The sequence below is a fragment of the Pagrus pagrus genome (assembly GCF_965226575.1).
Source record: "Pagrus pagrus genome assembly, chromosome: 13".
Lineage (NCBI taxonomy): Eukaryota > Metazoa > Chordata > Actinopteri > Spariformes > Sparidae > Pagrus > Pagrus pagrus.
Genome location: NC_140197.1, coordinates 19,941,531 through 19,951,784, shown reverse-complemented (window position 1 = coordinate 19,951,784; position 10,254 = coordinate 19,941,531). Strand labels below are relative to the sequence as shown.

Sequence of the window (10,254 nt, the reverse complement as noted above, 5' to 3'; positions counted from 1 at the left end):
GGTCGTGATTTCTAGAAAGAGACCGTTTTTGAAATGTATCTTTATTATAATTGAACACCACAAGCCGAGTGCCATGTAGTTCCATCGTATTCGAGAGAAGACATAAATCTTGATGGCCGATATCTCCAAAAATTCAGCAACTCACATCAAAACAATCTTCATGGACTATTAGCACTACAGGTAAGAAGGAAATATGTATTCTTCATTGGGGGTGAACTGTCCCTTTAAGGTACATATTACATGACACAATGCTTATTTGCTCTCTGACAGAAAGTTAGGTGAGAAGATTAATAACCTACCTCTTTCATATTTGTATGCTAAAAAATAAGCTACCTCTAGCTTTCAGGAAGTTACTGATCCCAACCGAGAAATATGGAGCTTTCCATTTGTAGTCAGAATTTCCGAATCCCCAGTCAGCACTTTCAACTGGAACGCCCCCTCAAGTCAGATTTCCGACCCAGGAAGTCGGACGAGCCTCACCAACCTCGACCTCAAAATCCAAGACGGCTGCTTTGCTAATCAACAGCTGTTGAAGCTGCAGAGTATACTGTTTATTAGCACTTCTGTCTTTAATGTGTCTTATTATATTAGTCTTACAAACCCTTTTCAAAACATCAAATTATCACACAGTGTTAATGGGCGAGCTTTACAGATGCTAGTAGGCAGATTTTGTTATCTTTGGACAGAGTCAGGCTAGTTTCATTCTGTTTCCAATGTTTACGCTAAACTAAACTATTTTAAGTTAAGCTAACCAGCTGCTGGCTGTAGCTTGTTACTTACCATTCAAATAGCCCACAGAAGCAGTTTATCAATCTCATCTAAGTCTTGACAAGAATATAAAAGGAGCATATTTCATGAAACATCCAAATATTGCTTCAAAGAGGCTCCGTGGTAGCGGATGTTAGCTACTGTTGTTCTCCGTAAGCGGAACGGAGAAAGAGACTGGGACGAGGCGCCATAGAACTTACACAAAGTCACATCCTTTGGACTGTCATGGAAAATTTGACCCAAAAAAAGAACAATAAAGAAGTGATTAATACATATAAATTGCCACAAAATGTTACATAGAGCACCTTTAAGTTTAGCGTGGCTGGTCATGGCATTCACAAACTGAATCCTTCTCATTTCAGTGACCTCTCGACCTCTTCTTTTGCTCCATAGTCATGCCAAAATGTCCTTTTCTAAACACATACACACACAAAAACAAATCTAAATCCATGACTGGCTTGCTATAATTTAACTTCGCACATTCATGCTCCCCAGACGCTCTATTCCAGGAATAACGGTGAATTAAATAGAGTATGTGGGAAGGGCAAAACCACAAAATAGTGATTTGTGAGATCTGTCAGACAAAGATGCAAAGATTAAGAAATACCTCCAATATAATGACCATTTTATCAAGCTGATTTCAGGTTATTATGAATTAATAATCTATAATGTTACAGTTATTTTGATGGGATTTTAGATGTAGATCTGGGGAGGGTTTATAGTTATATGTGAGTATGAACGTTTCTGGTTTAAGGAAGTGGTTTAATGGAAAAAGTGCATGTGTTTACGACAGTTGGGTGAGTTAGCAGATAGTGTATGTGTCACCACAACTCATCAAACTATTGTGACAGAAAGAAAGTGACTGTTGACTGTGTGTGGATGTGAACACTTTGGGAGCCCCTGACCTCCACAGGGCTGCTGAGCTCACTGGCTGAGACCACAGCAGGGGAGGAGTCAGCTGCCAGCCTGTGGTAATAAAAACTGCTCCTGACGGTAGTGGAAAACAGATTTTGGAGGAGTCTCTTCTGCAGCTTTCAACAGGAATGAACTCCCTCTCATGCCTTGTGCATCTTTTACTCTGACATCTGATCGTCTGTTGAAGCTGGGGTCACTTTTGGTTCATTTCCTGTAGGACTTCTCTCACATTTTCTCGCCTCTCCCTTTGTTAAATTAAACAAGAGTATTTTTCTAAGATGACTTGGACGGCGAACAGTTGTTTTGTCACTCTGGCCATCCTGTTTCTGTGGCGGGTGGAAGAAATAGCAGAAGCCTGCAGCTGCTCCCCAGCGCATCCTCAGCAGGCGTTCTGCAGCTCAGATGTCGGTAAGTTGATTCAGTGTTTAGTCACTATTTGTTTGAATGCAGGAGGACAAGGATCTGAAAGTGTAAATGCTGAGTGGGGGAAACTTTCCCTACTCTTATGTTTACAATTAAAGGGGGAGGAGGATGGAATTTTTCTGTCTCTCAATCTTTTCTTTCCACTTCCCTCCTCCCTTTTTCTCTTTCTTTCTAATCATCTGTTGATATTCTTTAAATTCTTTAAATCATGATGGCGTTTTTTAAAAATCTCATTCGGTGCCTGATTGTGTAGCCTGCTTTTTGAGCTCTTTTAAAAGTTTTTTACAAGATCTCCTAGAGAAAAGTTTTCCAAGCTGCACTCTTGCCACATCACTGCCTGTTATTGATGAGTTTAAAGGCTGATGATTGTTACTCATCTCTCTGCATGGTCCTATCATCGTCAGCTCAGTGGTTTGAGAGGTTTACGGTGCACTTCCCTAATCACGACTAACTGGCAGCTTAATTTGCTTTTCTCAAAGGCCATGCAGGATAGTTCCCCTCTCATTTTACCTGTTACAAAACACTGCTTGTTGCTGCCATCAGCGTAGGCCTTCAGCTAACGACAGTCTCAACAGTGACCAGCTTGTGCTGCTATTTAAATTGGGGTTTGCTGAGGGCCTTTTTTCTCGCTTGTGAGCTGGCTGAGTGTGTGGTATGTATACAGAAGCTGACTTATTCAAAGGTTTCTCTTTACCATTGGATTCCATGACTCTGGAGGGTGAAGAAACCACATTATCCTGCCCGAGAGTTTACTGTAAAGGGAAGTCAGATATTTTTTTTCTGAGCAGTTTCTTTCAACCTTTTCTTTGGAGCAGGAGAGCTAATGTAAGACATTTAAAGATAGTGAAGAAAGGTATTATATGATTTGGACATTTAGGGTCTAACAACAATTTGCAGCCACTACTACTACTACTCTGCTCCTAGCCCTAATAATTAATTACAACAAATAATGATAATAATAATGCAAAAAGTGTGTTTTCCAATAATAGACCAAATTGAAAATATATATTTTCTTTTTTCTCGAATCATAAATAGACAAAATATTGAATTTAAGGGTGTAATATGTAAGAATTTTAGTTTAAAACCTGAAAAAAACTAAAATTATCAATAAATTATGAAGAAATAACAGTTGACATTATGATTTCTATCTGAAGTTAGCCTGCTAACCAGCTATCCCCTGGTCCATGTTGATCTAAAGCTCCTGTGATAGCCATCATATACACCATGTAAACGTCAACACCTTCCAGGTGCTCTGAGCTCTCAGTCCAGACCACTAGCTGCACGGCTAACTGAGCTAACTGAGCTAACTAGCTAACAGTAGCTACAGTAGACAGCAGTTAGCAGTTATTCTGGTGGTACACTGCCCCCTATTTGACGCCAAATCTTATATACAGCACCTTTAAAACTCTTTTTGACATAATGAAAGAATTTCATTGGGCAATATGGCCATAAAATAATATTGCAATATATTTAGGCTATATCACGATACACAAATCTTCATAAAAATAATTCATAAATGCTAGGACTGAGTAATAAAATCAATATCACAATATTTTTTACCATATACCTGCAGTATAACTATCACAGTATAACTCATTGATGTAATTTTGGCTGCTAACTGTAGCTTCTATTAGCTAGCTTAGCGGTGCTAGCCATGCAGTTAGCGCTCCTATTAACTGACTCTGCTCTGACTAGGAGATCAGAGCCTTGGGATAGTTTTAGCGCTGTTTACTATCGGACTATCACTTCTTGAGTTCAGGGATAGTTTGCTAGCATGCTAACTTCAGTAGATATCTCTGCAACACAGTACAAAGATGTCTTTGAATTGTGGTTAAAAAATTTTTTTCACATTTTGTTTAAAAATTTAGTTGACTTTTTAATGTTTTAAACCAAAATTCTTGTACTACACCTTTAACTAAGGCACAACATCCCGGTCTCTGAGGTCAGGTCCAAAGATGACCTTAAAAACCACCCCTCCTGCTTCAGCACCACGGATTGACCCTCCCACCGACATAAACCACCATTTTGTTGAGGAGATCATCCTGCCTGGCCAAAAATGTCTTGATTTTGCCACATTAGGAGTCTTTATAACTTTACTAATCTGTTCCCAAGAGTTACTGAAGTTGAACATCTTTTCTACAGTCCAGAAAAGAGACAATTTGTTGATCAGTGATGCTACTGGCGTGTAAAGTCACCGGCTGCTACATAGGTTTCCACCTGCGCTCCCTTTATAATGAATGGGTGGTGTGAAGTGATGAGACGTTCATAATGAAGATCATTATCTACCAATGCTAGCTCTACCTTTTCTTCACGAGTACTTTTTAACTTTAGTTTCCAGTCTACTATCCTCTATACTAAAAGTGTTTGGCACTTGCTTAATAATACATCAAAGTTATTTGGATTAACTGCAGTATGAGGATGTAGAAACTAATTGGTGTAGTATTTCCATGCTGTTGCACCACAATAAGATGATGCCTTGAGGAACCCCTACTTAGTGTCTGACAGTTTACTGAAGTGAAAGTATTACTTAAGTTGCACAGACGAAGAGACCGTTAGTGTCTGGAGCTGATGGAAAATTACTCAAGAGCAAGAGTAGCTTGCAAACTTAGGTGTCAGTGTCTCAAGTGAAATCTCTTAAAAATAGGGAAGAACAGTCAGAGTTTATCTTTGGATGAGGTCACAGGGTCACGTCAGTCGCGAAGATGATGCGCTGCACCTCACGTAGTACTTTCTTTAATGGAGACAAAGTCAAGATAAAAAGTAGAAGTAAGAGAAAAATCCCGATGAAAAGATTAAAAGTCGCTGACTGTAGTTTTAACTGGTTAACTTTCCACCTCTGCCCCTAGTTGACCTTATTTTACTAGCGTCTGGCTTGTTTTTCCCTCCGTTCCAGTAAACAAAATACGTCAGCCGTAGTTGTAAACATGTAGCTCCATTTGTCTTGTAAAAGCAGAGAGAGCAGGAGCAAAAAAACAAAAAAAAAAACTTTCCTCATAAATTGAAATCCATCCCTCGAGTCTTTGGCCGCAGCTGAGGAATGCCGGGCAGTCATATGCTGCACTCATTATGTATTTGCAGTTCAAAATTCTCCGTGAAAACAGAGCGTACCTACGTATCTCTAAAAAGAAAGCTGTCTTAAAAACGACTTCCGGTATAAACACAGCCGCACGCTGCAAGCTGTGTGAGCCGAGCTGATATTAAAAGCAGCTGCGTTACACTCCAGCATCTCTAGTGTTAAACATCGCATCCATCCGTCCCGCAGGTTAATTTTATCGCGCTCACTGAGGCAGAAATACTTTGATTTAATCATTTTTAGTAGCTCAGCGTAGGAATACTTCAGGTGAATATCTGCACATTAGCGTCATTATGTGCAATCTACAAAATAGAGGGATAAATGTGGACAAACTATTAGCACATTTCAGCACTTTTCTTTTTAAGTCAACAATTGTTCAATGGTGGATTGGATCCATGTGTCCTTAGATAGGATCAGCTTCGAGGAGTCGGTTTGAATTTGTAGCTCCGTTTTTCTCGTTTCGAAGTATGACCGCTTTGTGGCTTCTCCGAGAGGAAAATGGCTGTCCAGGCCCTGCAATTACATGACATGCATTTGCTTTCTTCTCTTTTTCCTCTTTGTTTTTGAAAGCACTCCCATGTCCACAATACTACATACAAAATAACGCGTTTATTGTTTGAGTAACAAGAAAATTAGACGGTTCCCTTAATGCCCAGTTTTATGGAACATATGGTTTTTAAAGGGCTTGGTCAGCCTGTTTCAGTGAACGTCATCCCGTCCTGTGAGAATTGGGTCAACAGTGTGTATCAGTAGAGGAAATCTGTCATATTTCTCACTAGAAAACCATAAATAACTTATTTATTATCATTATTATTAGTGCTTTAGTAGAGTTGGCATAGAAGAATCAGAGCATGTTTTGGATTTTATGGATCATTGGTTATTAAATACTGCAAATAATGACTTGTTTACCATAATGTCTCTGTTCAAAAAAGTTATTTCAAAGCCCAAGTGCTCAGATTATATACATCATTCACATAATCCCTAATTTTTCAGTGTTTTTTTGACCTACAGTGCATATTTTCACCTGCCCTACTTTACACCAGTAGAAGAAGAAGTCATCTGTGTGTGATTCTGCACACTCAGGCGAAGGGGATTACCGCTAATCCACTTTGTAGCCGGAGAAGTTTGAGAGTTTCTCAGCGTTTACTTGCTCCGAGTGTTTTGAAGGAGTTTCTGATTTGTCATTTCTAAACCGTGCCTTTAGCGTGTACAGCTTGTTTGTCAGTGTATCTGCTACTTCGCAGCAGCTCTCACAGCTTGCACAGCTCAGGATTTTGAACATTTTCCTGGCTGCAAACTAAATCCTCCCTCCCTCTGTTGTGTCAACTCGTATGTTTGCATGGCACGCAGGACGCTGTTAGACTACCTCTGCAAACTGTTCCCTGTCCGTTCTCTCGTCTGTTCCTCAACACTCCCATCACTCTCTCCATCTGTGCACACGCTCTCCCTTTTTCCCCTGTTTTTTTCTCTTGAGGGGCGACTCTTTAGACCCTTAAAAGGAGATGTTCTCTAAGCCTCTATTGTCATCGAATTAGGGCACATATGGCTCGCAGCTTCATACCTTTGCGTACAAAAAAGCGAACGAAACGACTCGATCTTGTTCTGGCGAGGAAGCAGGCGAGGTGATGGTCTGAGGAAGTCGGTAGCTGCCACCTTGGGAAAGCGAGGACTGAGCTGGGACTTCAGAGGGAACATCTGGTTATCATTAGCGCTAGTCTCTTCCACTTAAAAGCTTGATTTTGAATTTTGTAAACTCAGGGTAGCAGTCATGTGAGTGTGCAGTAATGATACCCGTAATCCACAGGTATTTAGCAATACTGGCATGTGATCAGTGCAACACTGTGCTTCAGTGTTTGGATTCACACGACAGAAGCAGTGTTTATGAAACCCATGAGTCATATTTCTTCAGTATTAGAGCTCAAAGGCTCATCCGTATGGCTCTGATAATGTTTTTCCACTTGAACTGTTATATTTTTTTTCCCCTTCATCCAAACTTTTCTGAATCTGCAAAGTTCAAGAGAGAGAGATGAGGGAAAAGGCTGCACGGGGAAGGGAGAGAGGTTGATTTGCATGTCAGCACCTCTATCCAGACAGAGAGGCAGGCCGGCAGAGAGGCCTTGGGGGCGAGGGGAGCATTCTAGTTCAGCTTTTCAAAGATTTGCTGACTAGCTTCCTCCTGCGTCCGCCCCGGAGCCCGAGGAGCAGGCAGCACACATTCCTCCCTCTGATTGCAGCTGATGAAACACTCATGTGCCTCTGTCTTCCCAGCACCTGGCACATGCAAACTCCTCAGATCCAAGCCACAGCAATGTGTTGTGGCCAACTCCAGCATGCCGAACCTAGGCAGGGCTTAGATCATATACAGACGGACCCAGATCCGGCGGTTTTCACATGACAATATTGTTTCATATCCAGCGGTGTTAACATGACAATATTGTTTCAGATCAAGCAGTTTTTAAAACGACAATAGCGTTTCGGAGAGCTTAAACGTCTGGTTGTTTTTGTTGTTTCGTTCCAGTTATCAGGGCGAAGTTAGTCGGAGAGCAGGAGGTGGAAGTCGGCAACGACATCTATGGAAACCCCATCAAGCGGATCAAGTATGAGATCAAACAAATCAAGGTACGTGGGTGGTATAACGATGTCATTTTCATGTTGCGGTATAAACTCAAATACAGTATGAATCTGAATGTTCCCTTCTCTGTTTGAACCGTCAGATGTTCAAAGGACCCAGCCAGGATATCGATGCCATCTACACTGCTCCCACTTCTGCCGTGTGTGGAGTGACTCTGGAGACTAACGGCAAGGAGTATCTCATCGCAGGTATAACTTTTACCACGTTACATATTATCACAGCAACTAGTGTTCCTTGGTTTTTTTTCAAGTCATCTCACTACCTCGCCTCTCACTTCAGGCAAACTGGAGGCCGACGGGACGATGCACGTCACGCTGTGTGACTTCATTCTGCCCTGGGACGACACAAGTGACACCCAGAGGAAGAGCCTGACTCAGCGCTATGAAATGGGCTGTGATTGCAAGGTAAAACTAAAGGATGACGAGTACTTAAAAGTGGAGTTACCACAAACTAAAATAATCAAGAAAAAGATCTGTTGCTTGTTCCTGATTGTGCTTTGTTTTATTTCCCAGATCACACGCTGCACCTCCATCCCCTGCATGATCACCAGCCCAGCGGAGTGCCTGTGGTTGGACTGGGTGATCGAGAAGACAGTCAACGGACAGCAAGCCAAACACTTTGCTTGTATCAAGAGGAGTGATGACTCGTGCGCCTGGTACAGAGGGTCAGCACCACCCAAAAGGGATTTCCTGGACATCGAAGACCCTTAACTCCACCACTGTCCGATAGTCCGCAGTTGAAATATACTAAAATATAAACACCAAAAACAAGAAAAGTCAAATTTTTATTTTGTTTTTTTGTTTTGTTTTGTTTTCTTATTAAGAGAGCCATAAGTCGTGTGCTCTGTGGTGAGGTTGATCTTTTTTATTTTGCAGGACTCATTATGTTTTTTTAATCAACAGTCTTATGAATTCAGCACTTTCAGACACGTGTAGCCCTAAATCCAAAGCACTTCCTCATAAACCACTTCTCCCTCAGCTGAAATAAAGGGATAATCATCACAATTCATCATTAATGTTCACCGCAACTTCTTGTTTTCTCATGCTGTTAATTTTTTTATTTGAATTTTAACAGAAGGTATTGTTTAAAGAGGACTATCATTCTGTAATGCAACATATAACTCAGAGTGTAACTATTCTGTGAATCTGTGTGTTCATAAACAACATTAACCGGCCTTCAGCCTCTGATTTGTGACGAGCGCCACCTCTTTCCTGTCCTGTTTCAGATTGTTTCTGAAGCAGGACAGGCAAAACTTTTTTTCCTCTGGTTTTCTTTTAAGGTGTGGCAAACCTGTTTTTAGTACGCAAAGTTTGTGCTTTTGCTAATTGTTTCCTTAAAATAATCCTAAATAGACAAGAATGCACTTTGAACTCAATTGTCACAGCAGTCGTATTGTCTCTAATGAAAAATGGCTGAAAAAGAGGATTGAATCCTCCATTTTGTATTTTGTATTTTTTATCAACAGCTCTTCTCTTTGTAATGCTTTAGTGTAAGAGCATATTTTATTTAAGGATGTTATAATTCATCAAACTTATTGAGAAAAAAATGCCCACATTTTTGACACCTTTGATATGAAAAAAGACCAAATATTTTTGACAGAATTAGCAAAATACACACATTTTATGTGCATTAAAGGTCCCATTTGGAGGCCTAATTGTTAACTGTCTGGCTGGCTCATCCTTTAGGGCAGTGAATTAAAGAACATATTGTAACCAACCGTCTATTTACTTGCAGAGCCTTTGAAATGACCATGAAAGTGTTGAGCAAATGTCATGTGACTTTTAATAATTAATATGAGAGTGTAAAAAGATTTTTCATTTTGAAGCTGTAGTCAAGTTTGATGTCTTGTGCTGGTTTCACATGAGACATTTGAGATGATTTTTGCATGCGTTTCTAACTGATACAATACTGTACATTTGACTATTATATTAAATGCCAAACCGTGTTTTGATGCTTTGCACTGGTTATTTTCAGATTAATGTTCAATATGTGACTCCAGCATTCAGTACAAACGACTCATTTCAAAGGATTTCTGTCCATCGAAGATTCAGAGTGGCTTTGTTTGACTTGAGTAGAAATAAAACTTGTCACACATAGGTGCATGGAGAGCAAGATTTATAAACCTATAAAAGTATTCTGTATAATTCAGTTTCTTAAATCAGTATTTAAAAGGTAACTCCAGAGGAAGCTGCTTGTAATCTGACAAATTGCCTCCAGTGTTGTCACTCAGTGGGGTTGCATTATGGGTAATGTAGGCACCAGGTTAGCACTGTTGGACTCATTATGGACAGTTTAAAAACAAATTATCAAAACCGATACAGCAGAACCAGAGATTTCACCTTTTTTATTCCACAAATTCTTCCTTCTCAAAACATGCTGCCTACATTACCCACGATGCAATTTAGCCACTCAATGACATCACTGGAGGAAAAAGTAGTAAAAA

General features: G+C 40.3%; 1 protein-coding gene across 1 annotated transcript; it reads left to right on the top strand.

The window, feature by feature from the left end:
* The first annotated feature begins 1,786 nt into the window (after positions 1 to 1,786).
* timp2b (TIMP metallopeptidase inhibitor 2b) lies at positions 1,787 to 9,756 on the top strand. The gene is made up of 5 exons (XM_084371476.1): positions 1,787 to 2,091; positions 7,698 to 7,798; positions 7,894 to 7,999; positions 8,091 to 8,215; positions 8,324 to 9,756. Exons 1-5 carry the CDS (start codon positions 1,962 to 1,964, stop codon positions 8,519 to 8,521), a joined length of 660 nt encoding a protein of 219 aa, XP_084227602.1. The 5' UTR covers positions 1,787 to 1,961; the 3' UTR covers positions 8,522 to 9,756.
* Positions 9,757 to 10,254: the final 498 nt, after the last annotated feature.